Genomic DNA, 22,229 nt, shown 5'->3' with positions numbered 1-22,229 from the left:
AAATAATTTAGAACAAAACCCTATATTCCATAGCTTTATTATATATTTGAGCCTAATATGTATGTATTTAATATATGCTATTTCATCGTTATACAATATAATTTTCATATTGTAGATAGAAGTTAACAATTACAATCGAAAGAATATGATATTTTTTCTATATTATCCAACTTTTATCGTCTCTAATTGATCAACAACTAAAAAAGAGTGAAAATTAAGATATTCATTGGGATTTTCAGTAAATATTACTTTGATTGAATTCAAATATCAGTCTTTATGATTGTCCTCAAGTAGTATTTAATGCAGGTCTTAGGCCTTTTTTATTCTTAAAAACATTTGATGGAAATAAATTGAAAATTTGTTCATTTTATGTAGTAAATATTGACTTTAAGCCCCCAAGATGGCTTTCCTTTAATTATGACGTTGGTGAAAACGCTCAATAATTACATAATTATGTGGCAAATAAACGGTAAAGGACAATTGTTAGAGAGCACAAATATTATTAAGGATATGATATTGTCTTTTAAATATTTTTGAAATAAATTATTATGGAAAGGACGCTGGATCTCATTGTGTTTTCCAGATTACATATGAATGTAGATGTCCACATTTGGCCCCACTATCATTTACCGTTCCTACTTAAAGCTCATATTTACCTTGTCAACTCGATTGACCTTAACCCTTTTCGTAATTTTTCGTACTTTTTTATCATTCTCAATAATTTTAATTTCGGGTTGGATTTCATGGTTTTCATTCTCAATGAATCTTACTTGTTTCCTTTGTTTTGGAAGTGTGTCTTTTGTCTCTTCCTCAGTCTTAACCTTAGTCAAATCAATCAAGTAAATGATTTAAAATCAGAGATAAATACAATTAGGAAAGTTTGCTATGTACACATTAAATGTTTGCTGATGTTAGACAAAAATAATCATGTACATGTATTGGATTGTATATAGAAGGAACAAAATAAAAAGCTCAAAATGATGTCGTGTTACATTGAACTTTGAGTGATTGGAAAACAAGGGGTTCTGAGGGATGGTTCTTACCTTTGTGATTTGAGTCTCCTCGACTAGGAGGGATGTTTTTTCAGTACTGGGCAATGACTCAATGTTAGTAGGAGTGTCTACACCCTGAGAGTCTGGTTTATCTGACTCTTCAGGAGTAGGGGCTGTTATTTTGGTTTCATGTGTAGCCTCAGCATCGGTTTTATCCTCAGACTTGACTACTTTTTTCACCTTTTTAATTATTTTTTTAGTTTTTTCCTCTCCTGAAGAACCTTCTTTAGAGCCCTCTTTTACTTTCTTAACAACTTTTTTAACCTTCTTAGTCTGATTATCTATGGCGGTTTCATCAATAGTCTCACTTTTCACTTTTTTCTCATCAGATTTTTCTTCCACCAGTTTTGGTTCAGGAGTCTTGGGTTTTTCTTCAACCGGTTTTGGTTCAGGAGCTTTAGGTTTTTCTTCAACTGATTTTGGTTCAGGTACTTGAGGCTTTTCCTCAACTGGGCTTGGTTCAGGACTCTCGGGCTTTTCCTCAACTGGTTCAGGTACTTTAGGCTTTTCCTCGAATGGTTCAGGAGTTTTGGGTTTTTCTTCAACCGGTTTTGGTTCAGGTACTTTAGGCTTTTCCTCAAATGGTTCAGGAGTTTTGGGTTTTTCTTCAACCGGTTTTGGTTCAGGTACTATAGGCTTTTCTTCAATTGGTTTCGGTTGAGAAGTTTTGGGTTTTTCCTCAACTGGTTCAGGAGTTCTGGGTTTTTGTTCAACTGGTTCAGGAGTCTTGATTTTTTCTTCAGCCAGTTTTGGTTCATGTTCTTTGGGCTTTTCCTCAACTGGTGTTGTTTCAAGAGTCTTGGTTTTTTCTTCAACTGGTTTTGCTTCAGGTACTTTAAGCTTTTCTTCAACTGGTGTTGATTCAAGTGCCTTAGGCTTTTCCTCAACTGTTTTTGTTTCAGGACTCTTGGGTTTTTCTTCAACTGGTTTTGGCTCTGGGACCTTTGGAGATGTCTCTATTTCGGAACTTAGAATAGTGTTTTGAGAAATATCACTAATTTTGTTAATTTCTGTTGAGGTTTCTACTTTCTCTGCACAACTAGTGAGGTCTGATGCAGGTACTGTATCATCAGATCTCAGAGACTCCTATAAACATAAAAATCGTACATAGACAACATATCATTTTTGTTATATAGACAGGACGTTGCTTAGATTAGAATTTTGAATATATAAAAAGAATTTCGGACAATTTCATTTAGACAAAACTTATTTAATAGAAAAAAAAAATGACAAGACATTTACGTACACAAATAATTAATTGTGAAGAACAGATGAAAAAAAAAAATAAAAGAGTAGTACTCCAACAAACATACCTTTTTGTCTTTTGGCGCTTTGGTTGGAATTTCCTTCTTTGTCTCAACAACTGTCTTTTCCTATGATCAAAAGAGCAAGATAAATATGTTTCAGTTAGATTATGTAATTATTTACTCCCTGAGAAAATCATGCATTAGCGTTAAACATAAAGATACACAAAATTACATTCATCATGCAGTCATGCAATATTAGTGAGTGACCCTTCATATTAAAAAAATAAGATTAAAAACAAAAAGTACAAAAGAATGACTAATTCATTCATAAATCATCTAAGAAGTTAAATTTATAGCGAGGAACATGCGGAGGGAGGTGTAAGTGATTAGGATCTAATAAATCCAACAATCCCAACAATCTCAAGTGGGTAACGAAAAAAGCCAAACAATTAGACGGGGAGGTTTCTTCACCATCAAGAAAGCATGCATGCAGGAACATTGGTAATACTTAGTCCGGTGTTAGATGATCACATTTCTGATGGATGCAGAAGGTCGATAGATTTGTTGTGATTTATGTAAAAAGAGAAATCTGCTCTATGGTGCAAGTATCTTGATTCAATACTTATCTACATATGTGGCCCGTCAACACGAAAGCAAGTTAGACAGATTTTTATTACAGTTACATTTGTATCCTTCCATGGATTATTGTCAATTTCTATGGTCAAATTATTCTTATTGGCCCTCTAAGGGCTCTTCAAATCCCACTATTAAAGTAGCTTGAAATTGATTATCAAATTAAATTAATAAGAAATGGGCATATTTTATTTAAAAAGAACCATATCGAGGCTTAAATAAAATAAAGGGTGTAAAATTCTTGGCTATTGTAACTCATACCACAAATTTGAATATTAATCCTATAATTAACTCAAATATTTGGTTATGAAGTATTTGGTTGTATTTGATATGAATATATGAAATACAAAAATAAAGGGGGATTTTTCATTTTTTCTTTGATTTTGTTCATGATTGTTTTAATGTTGACGTACTACATATGTATGCAAGTATGTAAGGGGTTTTGTGATGTGATGATTCCTTTCATTACATATACACACATCAAGCTTTTTGAAATAAACAATAGTTGTTCATTCTAGTTGTTTTCATGAAAAAAGGGAAATAACTAAGGATTTATATACATATGCAAATTAATTTGCATGTATAAATCCAGGGCTTCAATTCAATTAATCTATTTAGTGTCCATAGATAAAGTAATATGTATTGGGAATCAGAAAACTAGAAAAAACCATTTTTTCTTCTTTTCTTTTTCCCATTTTTCTTTTTGAGGTTGCGAGAGGATAAAAAAGCTTCACGTGACATACTGCACCGTACGTTTGTTCTGATATGAAACATGCACCTAAAACAGTTTCCCTTCAACTGACTTCCTTCTGGACTACAGATAGTAATTATGGTTGAATACATGTTTGTAACAATGGGTACATGTCTAATGCACTATGTATGAAAATCAACTAAAGTATTATATTTATTATGTAACTAATTTGGCCATGCTAATCCCACTACACAAGTTACCTTCTTCAAATCCTCATCATCAAGTGACAAATCTTCTAGAGGATTCATATTCATATTTGACTCATTGCTCATAGATGAAATTTCATCTGGGCTCTCTACTCTAGGAAATTCAGCTCTAATCTTGGGAGAGAGCTTCTTTCTCCTCTTTTTAATTTTATCAGTAGGTCTCCTATCTTCTATTTTAACGAGACTGTTTTTTCTCAGAGCCTCTTGTCTATCCTGAAGTGAAAGACATTGAAACTCCTCGTCTCTTTTAATACTATTTTTCCTAACGCTAGCAATAACACTTTTTTTAATTTCATCATCAAGTTGAAAAACAGAGGACTCGTAGCCTTCTGATGTATCAGAGATTGGATCATCATTTGCTGGTGTTAGAGTAATGCTCATAGGGACTTTTTGCACTCGTACATGACCCAAAGGACTGAGGGTGTTATTCTTTTTATTAGTAATATCCTCCTCGTCCTCATCATCCATGGAAGAAGCCTTAACTTTTTTGACTTTTCTTATTACCTTTCGCTTGACTATTCGCTTCACTTTCTTTCCAGAGGTAGATGCTGCAGATTCACCAATGGACTCCTTCTTTGTTCCAGATTCGTCGTTCTCAGAAATCTTTTGAGGCATATGGATCTCTTCCGGCTCCTCTATAACAATAGACTCCTTTCCATTATTTGAGACAATGATCGGAGTGGGGTCTACCGTCTCTTTGGCCACTACTTTTTTTAACTTTACTTCCATCTTCTCACATGTCTCCAAGTCAGCTTTGCTTTTAGCCAAAACCTCAGAGAGCGATGCCAAAGAATCATTTTCATTTGATGTCTTTACGATGGAAACCTCATGAGGCTCATCTATTTTCACTTCTGGTTTAATTTGAGCCTTTATACTCCGTAAAGATTTGGAGGAATCAATCTCTTTTAACTTTATTAGTTTAATTTCTGACAAGTTTTCTGATTTGATATCTTTTGTTCCCTTTCTCTTTAATTCCTCAGATGAGACTGTTTCTAATGTCCTTTCTTTCGTTGTTGCAATTTCCTTTAAATTTTGTGAAATGACTTTTTGCACCCCTTGAGCCTCTTGGATTGAAATCTCAGAGCCATGTTCTACAGTCTTTTTGTCTACGACTTCCTTCAATTCAACCTCATCTAAAATAGTCGGGGACTTTACTTTTAATTGAATTGAACTAGGATCAGACTCTTTAGACACTTTCAAGACTACATCTTGCAAATCTGTTGATTCTAATTTAATAGGAGACTTTGACTTTAGGGAAACACTCTTTTCAGAGAGGTTATCATGAGTACCTTTGACAACTATTTCCTTCAGATTCTTCGTATCTAATGTAATATTATTTTTAGCATTCTCAATTGAACGTATTTCTTGATCGTGTTTCTTAGTCTTTTTATAAACAACTTCCTTGAGATCAGACGTTTCAATTTCTTTATTATCCGTAGGACTTAAATGAGTCTCAATAATAGAATCCTCCTTTGGTTTTTTAAGAATAATTTCATCCATACTTTGGGATTTGACTTCCTCAGAATCCCTTTCTCGGACATAATCTATAGTCATATCTAATTGTTTTGGGTGTTTTAAAACAATTTCTTTCATGTGCTCAGATTTAATAGATGGAGAATCTGCTTTAAATAAATCCTTTGTTTTTGCGGAAATTTTATTTGTTTTCTTCATTACAACTTCATCCAAATGAATAGAATCCACATCTTCCTTAGAAACACGCTCCACATCTACAGAGTCATTATCATTAGTAACCAATGGAGTTTTTGCTACAATTTCTTTCAAGGAAACGTCAACAGTTTCGTCTCCTTCTTTCCAAGATATAACTTCTACATCTTGGGGAATTTCTTTGACGTCTTTAATTGTCCTTTCTTTATCACATACTTCTTTTGTTTTAACCTCGTCCACTGGGAATAAATTCTCATTTTCTTTTACAATAATGGTTGATTTTTGATGAGTTTTAGTGTCAGCTTTAGTTTGAACTTGTGCTTTTCTTCCAATACTCTTAGGTTTAGTTCTAAATGGTTCTTTTAATTCAGTTTTCTCAGTTTCAGGTTCTTTTTGAGGCTCTAATAATTCATTTTTCTTAGAATTAGGTTCTTTTTGAGGCTCTAATGGTTCTTTCGATAGAGGCTTGGAAGACTCTTTCAATTGAATTTTCTTTGTCTCAGACTCTTTTTTAATTAGAGAAGGTTCTATCAGTTCACCTTTCTTGTGTTCGAGTACTTTTTTAGCTTTTGATGGCTCTTTTAATTTAGCTTCTGTGGGTTCAATCTCTTTTTGAGATTTCAATGGTTCTTTTAATTCAGTTTTCTTGGTTTCAGCCTCTTTTTGAGGTTCTGTGGGCTCCTTCATTACGGGTTTCCTTGGTTCAACCTCTTTTGTAGGTTTTGATGGTTCTTTTAATTCAGTTTTCTTGGTTTCAGCCTCTTTTTGAGGTTCTGATGGTTCTTTCAGTTCCATTTTTTTGGGTTCAGCCTTCTTTTTAGGTTTGGTGGGCTCCTTCAATTCAGGTTTAATAGGATCAGCCTCTTTTGAGGTGCTTGACGGGTGGTTCAACCTCTTTTGTAGGTTTTGATGGTTCTTTTAATTCAGTTTTCTTCAGCCTCTTTTTGAGGTTCTGAGGTTTCTTTCAGTTCCATTTTTTGGGTTCAGCCTTCTTTTTAGGTTTGGTGGGCTCCTTCAATTCTCTTTTGAGGTTTGCTCCTTCATTACGTGTTTCCTTGGTTCAACCTCTTTTGTAGGTTTTGATGGTTCTTTTAATTCAGTTTTCTTGGGCTCAGCCTCTTTTTGAGGTTCTGAGGTTTCTTTCAGTTCCATTTTTTTGGGTTCAGCCTTCTTTTTAGGTTTGGTGGGCTCCTTCAATTCAGGTTTAATAGGATCAGCCTCTTTTTGAGGTGCTGTGGGCTCCTTCATTACGGGTTTCCTTGGTTCAACCTCTTTTGTAGGTTTTGATGGTTCTTTTAATTCAGTTTTCTTGGGCTCAGGCTCTTTTTGTGGTTTTGTTGGCTCCTTCAATTCAGCTTTATTGGGTTCAGGCTCTTTTTGTGGTTTTGTCTGGCTCCTTCAATTCAGCTTTATTGGGTTCAGCCTCTTTTTGAGGTTTTGTCTGCTCCTTCAATTCAGTTTTCTTGGGCTCAGCTTCTTTTTGAGGTTTTGTCTGCTCCTTCAATTCAGTTTTCTTGGGCTCAGGCTCTTTGTGAGGTTTTAACGGCTCTTTCATTTCAGTTTTCTTACGCTCAGGCTCTTTTTGAGGTTTTCCCGGCTCCTTCAATTCATTTTCCTTAGGTTCAGCTTCTTTTTTAGGTTTTGATGGTTCTTTTAATTGGGTTGTCTTGGATTCTGCCTCTTTTTTAGGTTGAGATAGCTCCTTCAATTCAGTTTGCTTGGGTTCAGCCTCTTTTTGAGGCTTAGACGGCTCTTTCATTTCAGTTTTCTTGGGTTCTGAGTCTTTTTGAGGCTTAGACGGCTTGGGTTCTGAGTCTCCTTCAATTCAATTTTCTTGGGCTCAGGCTCTTTTTGAGATTTTACCGACTCCTTTATCTGAGTTTTCTTGGGTTCAGCCTCCTTTTCAGTTATTGACACCTCCATTAATTCAGTCTTTTTGACTGTTTCCAATATTCTTTTCTCAGTCTTATCCGTAGGATCTGACCGGATATCATCCGTCCTACCAATAGTAACCTCTTTCTGATCCTTTTCAGTATCAACAATCTCATTGTGCTGGCTTACATCTTGAGTTATCTCTATATCAGAAACAGGTTCGTTCTTACTCTTTATTTCATTTTTCACTTCACTATTCTTACGCCTAACTACACTCTTCTTTTCAATGGTCTTTTTAACATCTTTTGGGGAAATTGTATCCTTTTTAATGTCAAAGCCACGTAAGGCATCTAAGGGTTCAACCCCTTGCTCCAATGACTTTTGTTGTAGGGATTTACTCTGCTGTGATTGACTAACGAGTTTCGCTGTACTCTTAAGTTGAGGCAGAGCTATTTTATTTAAAGAACTATTTGGAATCTCCTATATTTTAAAACATAAAATGTTACATGGGAAGAAAAAAAAAATTAGGTAATTGACCTTGTTACTTTTTACACTCATATTTCATAACACAAATTTAGAGAACTGCATGATAATTACTTATAGTTATGGTATGAAATATGAAAGCAGATGATTTCAGTATAATATATAAAATAAATATTCAACTAATTACAGATATAATATGCTTCTATAGGGTGACCAACCGTTCTCTTTTCCCCTGACATATCCTATTTTTCATATTAATTTATCCTTGAAACGTCCGGCTTTTGTTGATTTCGTTGTTTCAATAAAAAAATATAGAAATACCCAAGGTTCATAGAAATACAAGGTTAGACCATCATTTAATTTGATGTATCTTACCGACTGCTAAGCAAGAAAACCAGATTTTGATTAAACATACAGCCACTCATATACTATGACGTCAATATTAAAAAAGCGTTGTAGAAGTCAAGTATCAGTCCGTTCACCCGTTGTCTTATAACATTGTATTTCTATTAACCATGGAAAGATCAAAATATAAAAATATTTCAAAAAAAAAAAAAAAAAAAAATCAGCTCTTTATCAGCGTATCAGTCGTCTTTATCTAAGGATAGCAGCTGAACGCTTTTCAAAACTAATTAGCACCCCTATAACCATTACCTATGGAACCACGTCTACCCTTTTTTTGAAAACGAAAGTATGGTCACCCTAATGTACGACATTTACCAGGTGTGTTCAAACAGTAAGGTGACTTTTCAAATTTTGCAGCCAACGTATATTTGGTATGCTAGATTTTAATTTTGTAGTTTGAGAGGTGCGTGGACAAAACGTCGACCGACAAAAAATCGAATGGACGAAACGTCGAATAGACAAAAACGTCGACCAGACAAAACGTCAAATCACAGAAGGTCGCCTGTAGAATATAAAATAAAGGGCTACTCCAAATGGTGTTGCAATATAACCCAGAAGGACCATTCCTATATAAACTACCAGTAAGGGGCCCTCCCAACCCCCCTTATACATGTTGGGTCTGTTTTCAGTCACCGCTGTGTTCTAAAATGGGATGACACCAACCGCCACTATTTAAGCAACCACTAAGAGCCCCTCAAAACCCATATGTACCACCCAAATGTTTGAGCTGTTTTTGGGTACGGCCTGGCCTCAAAATGGAATGAAACCCACTGCCACTTTTTAAATTTACCCCACTTCCATTAACACCCCGAAAGAGTACCCAAAATTTGAGACTGTTTCGTGTTACATCTAATTTTGGGACCCGGCAGTACACGAAATAGCCCCTAATTTCGAGGTATGAATGTGGTTTGTGAGGGTTCCTAACTGTTAGTGTAAGTGGGGTAAATATCTGAGGCGTGAAAGGTCTGGAATGAAATGTTGTAGAAGCGGTTTTTCATATTTTGAAATGTTATATTTTTCGGTCGACGTTCTGTCGGTCGTCGTTTTTTACGGTCGACGTTTCGTCCATTCGACATTTTGTCGGTCAACGTTTCGTCCATTCGACATTTTGTCGTTTGAAGTTTCGTCCATTCGACATTTTGTCGGTCGACGTATCGTCCATTCGACATTTTGTCGGTCGACGTTTTTTCTGTCTACTTTTTGACCTACTTAATTTTGACAAAAAGACGCTAATGGACATTTGAAAGACGTCAATGAAGTACCTGATTTGCTCAAAAGGGTCATAATTGTTGACGAATCATGGGTATATGATATCAAAACCAAAGACCAATGGTCCAAATAGAAGAGCCTAGGACGTATAGCAAAAAATTGCCGAAGATGAAAAATACTTTTAACCTTTATGCCTCTCACAAACGAACTAAACATATTATATGTTTAGCTTCAAACAATAAATATATGTTCCTTTTCGAATGTACTAACATAAAAAAAACCCTAAAAATCTAGCATGTCATATATAGGTTGCCTGCGAAATTGAAGGCACCTTACTATTTGAACAAACTTCGTATATTCAATTAATCAAAATATTTGATTTGTCTACCCTCAAAGAAAAAAAAGATCAACTTACCTCAACTCCACTTTTCCTTGGTACTGGTTTAAGATCCACCTTCTCAGGTTTTTGTTCAGATGGCTTACTCGCCTTTGGTGGTGTGGGCTTAAGCTGAACCGGCTCTGGCCTAGGGGGTTGAGCTGGTTTGTCAATGGGTGCGGATTTTTTAAGTTGAACCCTGGAGAAATTGATTTTACTATTATCTTCTTCCTTTTTGATTAAGGATTTAGTGGAGGAGGCAGTTGTAGCTGTTTTTTTTAGGCTAACAGCTGAAGTCTTTTCAGCCTTGAGCTCCCTAGTAGAAAAAATATCATTTTATAATTAAATAAATGGCTTCTTTTTGTTAAAAAAGAAACAGTTCATTAAGAGTATTAATATTGGTACACAATGTCAGGGGTATCCGCAGTGGGAGGGCAGGTGGGGCTGTAGCCCTTCCCCCAATTAAGGGGTTTTTGATTCTGAATAAAAATTTAATATTTGAAATTTAATTTTAGGATTTTTTCCAAAAGATTTTCAAAAATAGCTTTGGATTTTTGAAAACACACACACAAAATAAATAAATCTATATAAAATCCTGCGGACGCCTCTGAATGTATGTAGTAGTAGATTTAAAAATATCCTTTTCGTTTAGAGAAAGACAAAAAAACAAAGGTTGTAGGGAAAATGGAGTCAATCACGCAGTTTATAATTGGAGCGTTCTTCAGTTATGACTATTATTTACTATTATATGTATTAGATGTGTTGGTGGTAGTAGTGGTTTGATGGAGACTGAGAGGAATTGAATTGTCTCCCTTTGGAAATTCAAAGCTTTTTTCTTGTGTAACTTGATAATGATTATGTATTAAAGTAAGTAAATGCTCAAATTTAAAAAAAAACAATTTCAAATAAGAACTGCCATTCACCCATGCATGCAAAATAACAAAATAAAAATGAATTAATTGATCAGTATCTACAGTTTGAGGAAGGATAATAGTGATTTTTGTAAATATGTACATCTATAGCAGTGGTTCTTAACCTTGTTGGAGACACTAAACCAGTGGATCCGGAATGAATTTGCAAGGGAGGAGCGAAGTTATAGAATGATGACTTACAAAATTATTCTAGAAATATTTCACTAAGCATCTCATTACCTTATTGTGTATCACACAACCTCTCTTTCCGAAAAGAAACAGGGGGGGAAATACCCAAAATCAGTTCATAATTAGACAATTCTTCTCAACTATGGAACTATTATTCAATAATTGCTCACAGCTTAACAAGAGCTAATTCACATTCAAGTCATCAACGCTCAGAACACTGATTAAGAGGTGTAAAACAGAAACATCGACAGCTATCAATAAAATACACTATTTAATTTTATTTTAGCAAGGTAACGGCGAGTTAGGGGACATTCAAAGAGAAAGTTATTCTGAGGAAAGCGTACAATATCTTATATGTGTATACATCTACAGGAAGTTGTTGCACCTAAAATGATTTTTTTTTAATGAAAACAACGTCTAGAGGGAAGAATTTGACAAGGCCGTTCATGTGTAATTTGCATGTATAATCCATTTGCACAAGTTGTAACTTGTAAAAGCAAATTAATTAATTAAGATAAGGAGTTAACTTTTACAGGGGCAATACGCTCATTTCCCCATCTTTAATAATAAGATTCCCATTCTCATCAAGATTCTTAACCCGCTTGGATTTCGGGTCGATGGAGGGATTTTTCTTTGGGATATGCAGATTCAAATTTTCCAACTAACGTTTAATTTTTTCAACTTTTTTTTTTAAAAGAAAGTAATGTTATATTTTTCTAGGCTTTTTCGGGGTCTTTTTTATTAAAATGTGTCAATATTTAATTTAATGATTGTCTTGACGCCTACAACTGATTCGCCTAACTCAGGTTAAGAACCACTGATCTATAAAGATGCTGAAGAAGGCAAGAATAATGAAAAGACACATGAAGGAAGATTTGTTATAATTTTTTTTAAATAGTGATTCATTTCTATGTAATTATGTTTGGCCAAGTCCAATCAAAACTTACCCGAAAGGATTTGTTGGCGTCTTGCTTTTGATAGAAAAACTCCTTGCTTACAAATCAACATAATTTTTTTGAAAGTGTGTTTGATGTGTTTTAGAAAAATGATGTTTTTCGAAAAAAATAAAAACATCTTTAAAACGATATTAAACTGGCTTTTATTATTAGTCATACTGATCTAACTAACTAAATAATAATACTATCACAAGATTTAATAATATAAGAAATCGGCAGTTCTTAATTGAATGTCGATACGAAATAAATAAGTACAAAAACCAACTTTACATGATAAACTACATACACTATGATCAGAGTTAGCTGTTGTAGATTTTTCATTATATTATTTTCAACCCAAATGTGATCCAAGAAGAATTTACTCGTACATATGTTACGGCCTGTTCTTTGCTGTTTTTACTTTTTAATTATAAGACTTTTATTTAATATTAAGATCTAAAGCAGAGTTTCTCAACCTTTTTTTTAGTGATGTACCTGTTGCAAAATATTTATTTAATCAATTACCCCCTTATCAGCACAAAGCATTTTTAGCTTCAGTGATTATATTTGGGGGGAGGGGGGGCTGGGTTTTTTGAATTTTTTGGAAATAAATCTTCAAATTAATATTTTTGGAAAAAAAAAAAAAAATTCAAAATAATAAATTTTTTGGAAAAAAATTCAAAAATTCAAAGCTATTGTCAAATTTTTTTTTTCAAAATCCTTAACTATTCACAAAAAGATTCAAAAATTCATATCTATTCCTAAAAAATTAAGTTTTTGGGAAAAAAAAATTCAAAATCCACAGCTCTTAACAAAAACTTAAATTTTTTTGGGGAAAAAATTCAACTATAGAATAAAAATCCATAGCTATTAACAGAAAATTAAATTAAATTTTAAATGTTCAATTTTTGTGTTAAAAAATTCAAATGTTGCCCACCCTTGGGGACGCCCCTGAGTTATGTACCACTTGTAAAATTTTCTTTTATTCAAAATCTCTAGTACACCTAGAGTGCTTCCAAGTACCCCAAGGGGTACCCGTATCCCCATTTGAGAAACACTGATCTAGAGTCTATATCAAAAATTAAGGAACTTACATAACAAATGTTGTGAGTCAAGATAAAAACAATCTTGATCAAGGTGAAATTCCCAATTAATTTTTTTAGTTATTATCGGTATATGTGTTTGGGTACAAGTTCCAACTTGTATAAGCAAATTGTAGGTGTTGCAATCAAAAATGAGAATAATGGAATAATTGAATATTCACTAGATGATCGATAGTGCCATTTTTGACTATTTTAATATAAATGACATAAATATAAGTATTCTGTGGCTCATGGCTCATTATAAAGCACAAATGCCCACAGTTATATAGTTAATTGAAACATAACAGACATGTCATTTTAATTACTCAAAATGGAATGATAGTATCAATGCATAGTTGACCCATGCCCAAGGGCTTCTGCAGTGTGTAGGCTGAAAGGGTTGTAGCCCCCCCCCCATATCCCAAAAATTTTGTGAACAGCTGAGGATCTTTGAGTTTATTTGTGAATAGCTATAAAGTTTTGAAAAAATTTTCAAGTTTTTTTCAAAATCAATTCAACCCCCAAAAAAAAATGTATAACCTGTATAACCATGCATTAGGGTGACTTGAAAAATATATTATACACTATGTGGAAATGGTAATTTGTAGTACCATTTTTTACAAAAAATGGTACATGCTCAGAATAATATTCACAGCGCTGTATTTGAGTAAACTTATATTAAATAATATTTTCATTCAGAGAGTTGTTTTATTTTGCCAATATGTGGCGCCACTCTATGTTGCTTTGTTTACAAACGAATGAAAGTAAACAATACTCTTACTCCATTTTAATCGATCAAAATAATATGAAACTATTAGTTAATAGTTGGTAATTAGAATGACTAATATTATAATTAAAGAATGCATTTTAGACCGAAGAAATGGCTACTTGTACAATTTGCTAATACAAGTTGTACTTGTACACAACATATATGTATATGAATATATACAGCCTAATATAATATGGACATATTTGAGTCAACTTCAGGCTTATTGTTCAAATTTCTGGGATGAGGGGAGATACTCAAGAATTTTAGCTATAGTTTAGTATCTTTATATGATTTAAGGAACTTGTATTTTTTTTGTGAATGTCAATTGAACGGGTACCTTTAAGAGTGCAAAGTTTTGATACAACTCATTTATGCTTGACTGTCTGCTGTTGATCCACAAAGAAGACAACAAAAATACGTAAAAACAAAGAGCAAAGGACAAAATATTTAAAAAAAGTTTTTGTAAAGGTCTTAAATATATATATTTTTTGCCTTTTTTTGTGTGTTTGGTTTTTTGGATACGAAGGTAGTGGAGAAAAAAAAATTACGAAATGACGTACAACTATAAGTTTCTGTGTATGCGTGCAATGTATTTATTATGTTAATTTGAGAATCAAGAAGAATCAGTAGAGAGAGAGAGAGATGATCTTTAAATTAGCTACGTTGATGTTGTTCTAAATACTCAATTCGCATCTGTGTGGCTTTGCAAAGAAAAAAAAAGAGAGAAATATTGTTAAATAACTTTTACTTTTGAGTCTAAGAAGCAGTTCAAACTCTCAACAAAAAAAAACACAATATATATAATTCAAAAATAGACGGAAAGTGACGTCAGAAAGAGAGAGAGAGAGAGAGAGAAAAAATAAGTAAAAAAAAAAAAAAAATATCACATCAAGACAGTATCAGTCTTACTTTTGTGCTTTCGCTTTGACCTCTTCCAGTTTCTGTTTCTTCTCTTCCTTTTTCTTCTGCTTGAGAGCCAGCTTTTCTTCCGCTTCAGCTGTGGAAGCCGTGCTCTCCACTCTCTTAATGGGTGAGGGCTCTCCTTCTGTACCCCCAACACCTTCTGCATAATCAAAGAAAGAAAAGTTTGATGAGATGATTGTTACTACAAAAAAAATAAAAAAAAGCCACTTACTATTGACAGTGAGACTTGCTCTGGTGGAATCGCCGCCTAGGGGATTCCTTGCCTTGCATGTGTAGTATCCTGCCATTTCATTATTGCACTCAATGAGAGTGAGTATGGTTCTAATCTCTTTGACTTTGATCTGGATATTTTTTGAGTTCTTTAGAGGTTCATTATTAAAGTACCATGTGATTTCCGGCTTGGGATTACCAGCAAAGGTAGCCTCAAATTTAGCCTTCATTCCCTCTTTGATACGCACTTCCTTTATTTCCTGAGTAAATTTAGCTGACTGCTGTTGCTCTATTTATTCAAATGGGTTTTTGGGGTAAATAAAAAAAAAATTATGATCCATTGTTCAAGGTAATGTTAATAATTATTTGCTTTACCAGAGAGTCTTTTTTGGATTTCTTCCATTCGAGTGACCCATTCTGGTTTTCTATACTCCTTGGAATTAACGTAATCACCTAGATAAAGGAGGATCAAAGAATATGAAGACACAAATATATCAAATATGGTCAAGTGTCTATTAAAATGGTGAGTACTCAGTATGCCTATATTCGGAAGTAAGAATCAGAAAAAAAGAACATCAACTCTGTTTCTTTCATGAGCTATCTCATGTAATATCCATATATTATAATTCATCTATCTATTATTATTTAAATATATCATAAGTATTCTATGTATATATTCAGCATGAAACATTGTTATTAATAGTATAAATTCGATTAAATATGAGTTAGAGTATCAAAAATGATGTATTAAGGATTGGGTTAATATGAATATTTATATACATATTATGATTTAAATCTGTTCTTTTCAATTTTTGTACAGGAGACGACGATATGAATGTTATCTTTGTAAGTATGTATGATTCCTATTCTGTTTTTGTTTTATTAAATGACTCTACAGTAAATCTTGCATGAAGCCTGCCCCGTGGACGTGTCCATGATGCATTCATAGCATCCCGTATGTTTTTCAGGATCCGCCTTTTCAATCGTGAGTGAGGCCACATCATTGTTCACACTAATTTTAACTCCTTCTTTACTCTCATCCATAGCCTTTCCCTCAAAAAGAAACTTTAAGTGAGACTTATCTCCGTCTTTGAACTGCAGATCTACTCGAATTGTGTCCCCTCTTGTGACTCTCATTTCTTTCATTTGCCCAGATGAGGAGGAGGAAGAAGAGGTGGTCGTCGTGGATTGAGAGGAGGTAGTCATGGTTTTGGTCTTTGTGGAGGATGCGGTAGAGCTGTCTTTATTTTCCATAGTTTTAACGATTGAAGAGGATGTCTGCTGGGAGGAGGATGAAAGACTTTCCCCATCCACGATGTTCAAATTAGTGCTGGACTTGGATGAGCCCCCAATATTCTCTAATAAACAAGTAAATATCCCAGAATCCTCTGCTTTGGCGCATACAATAATTAATGTGGAAGAAGTCTCTGTTGTGGTGATTTTAAACTCCTTTGTGTCCTTGATATGGAAGCCATAGCGGAACCACTTGACAGCAGGGGGAGGGTTTCCTTCGAACGTCACTGTGAAAGACGCAGAAGTGCCTGTCTTCACATTCAGGGGCTCAAGGAAGTTAGTAAATATTGGGGAGCTGGTGGTTTGCTGATGGAATTGAAAAGGAAAGGAGGTTATTTATTGAATAGATTGCTCATAAATGGATTTGGATCCTTACCGAACTAAAGTGACTTGTGTTTGCGTATTCTGCATGTTTCTTTTCTTTTCGTGCAATTTCTTGCCATTCCGTCAATTGTTGCTCTTGGAGCTCTTGTTCCTTTTGCATATTGTGCAATTCTCTTACTTTTTCGCATGTTTTGGCTTTCCTTTTGGACTGCTTCATACTTTGCTTCCTCAAAACCTCTAGCTGTCTCTGAATCTCTGCCTCATCCTCTTCATACCAAGCTACAAGTATAGTTTGAAGAAAAAAACTAGGATATTAAAAGAAACCTCCTCATTTAAAAAAATATAAATAAAAACATACAAATATACTCTTAATTTATGTATGAAAGAACAGGCGTAGGAGATGATAGTTGTTTTTGTATCAATTTTGACTTTAATTTTATCCAAATATTAATAAGTAATTTAATATAAATTTGCAACTAGAACCTTTTATTACAAAAAAACTTTTTTTTCCTCCATTTTCTGACTTTTAAAATATTCAATAAATGATATACATATAGCAAATCAATTTTCCGAATTATTTTTAATTTAAGGATCTCCTAGGCCTATGATTGTATTTATAGTAGTGTTGAATCGTTCTAAAAAAAACTATAAGAACTGCAGTCCAATCAGTCCGGTCTTACTTAATTTTGTAAGACCTAGGACCGGTCCTTATTGGTATTTTATAGTTAAATACGCCTCTTCATTTGTTGAAGTTACGTCATATGTCTTTCAAAGAGACGAGATACCTCAAGTTTAAAGCATAATTTTTGTGGCTAGAACGTATAATCATAGAGAGTATATAACGCTACAAAGTTTTCCTCGAGGAAATTGTAATCCACTTAAGTTGACGTCACTGGTTGTGGTGGGTAATTTAGGATATTCTTATCAAATGTAATCATCTTTTGTTTTTTCTTGATTTTCAAAAAATATATTATTAGTATATCATTCAGCAGGAGAACCCAAGAGTTGACATGCACTTATGCGATGCAAGTGCCATCAAGCAATCAATACTTATCGACTTAGGGATGTCCCCAGAACGTGGGCTGGAGGGGCTGTAGCCCCAGCCCAAATGAAATAATTTTTTAGTTTCATTTTTCAATTTTTTTTTCCAAAAATTTAATTTTCTGTGAATTGCTATGAATTATTAAATTTTCCTCCAAAAATTTAATATTTTAATATTTTTTTCCAAAAAGTTAAATAATTGAAATGTAATTTTTGAAATATTTTTCCAAAAAATTTAATATTCGATGTTTTTTTACCACAAAATTTAATTTTGAGAATAGCTATTGGTTTTGAAATTTTTTTGAGAGTAGTCATGGGTTTTCAAATTATTTTCCAAAAAATAAAATTAAGTGTGAAAACTGTAGATTTTAAATTTTTTTTGTGAAGAGCAGTGTATTTTTAATTTTTTTAAGCACAGCTCTATAGGATTTTAAACAATAATTCTAACAGAAAACACTTTTAAATGAGAAAAATTCAACCTCAAAGCAAAGTAAATATACAAAATGAAAATGATGACGCGGAATTATTTGAATTTTTCAACCGAAATTTGACTGCCTCTTACTCTTTAAAATTTGAGATCTTTTCAGGTTCTGACAGCCTAGAAGGCACGTTAGAGACTATTCTTGTACATCAAAAAGTTCCCATAGAGAGAAGGAGGTTATTATGGATTTAGGTCAGGCGTTGTTGGGGAATTTATGTTATATTTAGTATAAGTAAATTATACAGAGGGAGAAAACAACAGTTGACGTAAGTTACACGACACCAGCGCCGTCAAGCCATCCTTACTGATTTATGCGCATGTATGATTTATTCACACTGATTAATTCTATTTCAAAATAATAGAAATTGGAAAGCGTAAATGCGAGAGGATTCAAGAGACCAAAGTTCAGAGCATACTCAGGAGTCCTATTCAATATAAGAATAAATCATTTTGAGATTCTTGGCTTGACTCAATGTCAGAATCATTTCCCAAATCCATCATTAATATTTTGAAAGACTAAAACAAATAATATTTAAATTTACAAATTGTGAAAAATGTTTAAAAATACTATATCAATCTATTGACACCCCTAAATTCATATAATTATGCTAATAAATTATACCAATAATCATTTAAAAAAATAAAAATATTTGAAGCGCCCTCTACGTTTTTACAATTTGAATTTTTTTTCTATTTTGAAGGCGTCAACTACTTCTTTACATCATCACTCTATGTATTTTATCTTTAAGATAGTATACGTTCTAGCATTTAATTATTATTCATTATTTTCTTCAAATAAAAAGAGATAGCTAGGGCCGTAGGACTGAAGGGCCGACGAATTGGTCTTTGAATGGGGAAAAAGAACTATGACTGAAAGGAGGGACTGATTAGGAATGCAGTTCTAGGACAGATCCAACACTAATTAATGTATAGTAAAATAAACATACTTTTAATGTCACGTGGAACACAAATAAATGAAAAAAGAGTAATAGACGAACAACTCATCAAATAGGAAAAAAAAAACCCAAGTGTATACCTATTATATATATATATATAATAAAGGGGTAGTAGGTAGAATATAAGCACACAATCAACTTTGTTCTCGAACACGAACCCCAAAAATACGAACAACCTCTATGAAAAATAAATAAGATCTATTGTGGCTATTGTGTTAATGTCTTTCAAGGCCTCTAGGCCGCTTTAGAGAGAGAGAAAGGAAGGCTTTTGTTAATTTTAATGATAGTAGAATATACAAATGTATATAATAGCGCAGATGGTTATAGGGCTTATAAATTTCTGACTTACTTGTGGTATTTAAAAAGGGATTGAAAGCTCGTTTAAAACACAAAGGTAAATAAAACTATCCGTGAACTCATGAACGGATCAACCAAATGCACATCAAATAATAATATTAACTTCTACCCTTTCGTCTCAAGGATTAGCAGAGGTATATATATGGGTTAGTGGTTCTTAACTCATTCGTTCTGAGTGCGAAGATTTCTTACCACACATTCAAACTACTTTTTTGTTATCAAAGTGAGAAAAACTTGTCTCAAACAAGGTTTTTACATGTTTATGAATATTTTCCTAAGCGTCAGTGGAATGCACTTGCAAGTGGGGCCAAGTATTATAATGGTGACATCGTCAGGGGTGTCCTTTGAGTGTTTTTAAGAAGAGGTAGAGGCATTGATATTGGGCTTTTTTAACAATTTTGATAGAATGTTCAATAATTTTTTTGTGAAAGAGTCAACAAGCTTATTTAAGTTTTTTTTAGGATTAAACTTTTTTGGTGGGATATATTTATTTTGTAGAAAATAATTATAAGTAGTTTTTGCATCAGTCTTTATTTATTAGGTCCAGTCTAGTCTTAAGACCGGCCCTATTAGTCCCTAAGAGTGTTGGTCTTTCAGACTGTCGGTATTAAAGCTGAATAAAAAAATAAGAAATAATGTTGATTGAAGTCATCAAGGACCGAACTTTACCATATAAGTTGTAGGACTGATATAAAGACTGAACTGGACTGAACCGAGACTGAATTGAACTTCAGACCTCTGTCCTAAATAAGGACCAACACAACACTAAATATAACCTTTAAGTATTTAGGGCAATCGTTTGTGATAACTGTTTTTTAATGTTATTTGTATGTTTCAAAGGAATAAAAATGGGATGGTGGGCTATAATTATTTATTTTTGCAATCCCCCTTATTTTTTATTATTTCATGATTGTTTGGCATATATTTTTATGCAAAATTAAAATCCATGAAAAAAACAAAAAATTGACAAAAATTTTGACATGTTAGTTTTATTTAGAGTAGACATCCTTTTTTGATTTAGATCACTATAATTTTTTTAAAGTGTGGAGGCTAATGGCCCATTATGCCCTATGATTCCAGTGCCACTGGTTTATAAGCAGCTAAATCATCATGCAATAGCTTTTATACCCTCAGAAATCCGTTTTGTTGTAAAGGATAAAGGATGGTGAAAAACCTTTCAATCAAAACTTCATTTTGATTCGGAAATGTTTCAATTTTAACTTAAGCTCTATGATTAATGTAAAAACATAATTTATTTGTGTGGGTGCAAGAAAATCTGGAGGTCTATATTTCCAATGCTTTTGTAAAAAAAATCAAATTTTTTAAACTATGTTTATTTATCTGAAAATAAAGAATTTTAAATTGCTCAAGAGTCAAAAGTTTTGCCCAGGAATTGTTGGATAATGATGGATTATGAACGTTGATTGGTTCAAATAGTGTTAGGCTCTTGTTCAGATGTGAATAATTAGCTAATGTTATTAATTCCAAAGTTGAGAAACATGGGCTCACTACCAACTTATTTTGGGCCTTTTTTTTGGTTTATTTTTATTGCAGAGGGCAAATACAATATCTATGTATACATATTAATAAACCAAAGTATGTCTGTATCTTTATTTGTATTTGTGCTATCCGTTAGTGATTTTTGAGAGTGGGTACTTGATCTACAATATAACAATAGAATCGAACGTACGTGTCACTTTAAAAAAGGAGAAAAGAGAGTACATATATGAATAGAGTTGTATAAAAACAGTGGGCAAAAATGAATGAAATGTCGCAGGCGTGTAAGTCAAAAATGAGGAGTTCATTCCATGAGGCTCAGCAACGATCTAAAGTCAAATTTAAAAACAAAAAATGCTCAAGTTCTTATCATTATTCTTGAAGAGAGAATATCTAGGAATTGAGTATGTACATATGTATATGAAAGCCAGAGACTAACAGTAAGGATTTTTGAAGGAGTTTTCTTCTATATCATTAAAGCAAAATTTGACTTTAATTGGTTTGTAATTATTTTTAAAGAAAATTCCAAATATTAAATTTTTTGAAAAAAAAATCCATAACTATTGGCAAAAATTAAATTTTTGCGAAACAAAATGTCAAAAAGTAAACTTTTTGTAGACAAAATTTCAAAAATTAAATTTCACTTGTTTAACGTTTTTTAAAAAAAATCAAAAATCACCAGTTATTAATTGTTTTTCATGGGGAGGGGGAGGGCGGGCTACAGTCCCTGCAGTCCACTGCTTGCATACCCCCCCTCCCCCTTGACTATGAATATAAAGGAAGGATAATTCAATTAATATTTGGGAGGGAACGGCTTCTGAAATTGGGACCTGGAGGTGGACAAAGGATTAAAGGATTAAGAACCACTGATATTTTTGAAGGTAATAATGATGATTAAAAATGAAATAAAATGAAAACAAAAAGTGGTAAAATAGTTATGTATGTAATTATAAATAACAAATGAAGAACAACTTACCCTCATAATCAGCTCCATTCATGCCTTTACTATTGCTGGACTCTATTTGTTGTCTCCATTAGAACAGTATTTTTAATATGGATTTTTTTTTTTAGATTTCAAGAGGGTTGAAATGATTAGGAAAAGTTAGAGAGAAGTTCATGATTATTAAATTTTATATGCAACAACATAATTTAAAAGTAAATATTATTATTCCGAATATGATTTTATGCAGTTATAGTTTATATAGCCAGAGTACTCTCACCATTTTAATAAGATACAAGATACATGATTGAATATATTATTATGATTATGTTTGTAGAAAATATATATGTAAAAAAAAATCCTATTGTTTACTACTTAATTATGCATTGAGAGAGGATTAGAATCTAATAATAACACGTTG

The 22,229-nt window shown here is 33.0% G+C and overlaps 1 protein-coding gene across 22 annotated transcripts in view; it reads right to left on the bottom strand.

The window, feature by feature from the left end:
* The window catches only part of sls (sallimus), a 54,902-nt gene that overhangs the window by 13,686 nt on the left and 18,987 nt on the right, over positions 1 to 22,229 (bottom strand). For 16 of the 22 annotated variants that reach the window (XM_040716142.2, XM_071890064.1, XM_040716147.2 and 13 more), the window contains 7 exons: positions 15,295 to 15,372; positions 14,921 to 15,208; positions 14,695 to 14,848; positions 9,939 to 10,215; positions 2,366 to 2,425; positions 1,044 to 2,138; positions 657 to 821 (listed from right to left, as the gene is read on the bottom strand). In XM_040716142.2, the coding sequence (XP_040572076.1) occupies positions 657 to 821; positions 1,044 to 2,138; positions 2,366 to 2,425; positions 9,939 to 10,215; positions 14,695 to 14,848; positions 14,921 to 15,208; positions 15,295 to 15,372 (2,117 nt within the window). The remainder of the gene's footprint in view (positions 1 to 656; positions 822 to 1,043; positions 2,139 to 2,365; positions 2,426 to 9,938; positions 10,216 to 14,694; positions 14,849 to 14,920; positions 15,209 to 15,294; positions 15,373 to 22,229) is intronic. The other 6 variants (XM_071890056.1, XM_071890063.1, XM_040716149.2 and 3 more) reach the window with 2 other exon arrangements.

This window comes from Lepeophtheirus salmonis, chromosome 7 (assembly GCF_016086655.4).
Source record: "Lepeophtheirus salmonis chromosome 7, UVic_Lsal_1.4, whole genome shotgun sequence".
NCBI classification, from domain to species: Eukaryota; Metazoa; Arthropoda; class Copepoda; order Siphonostomatoida; family Caligidae; genus Lepeophtheirus; species Lepeophtheirus salmonis.
The sequence above is the reverse complement of the archived record's forward strand: the minus strand, read 5'-3'. Positions and strand labels throughout refer to the sequence as shown.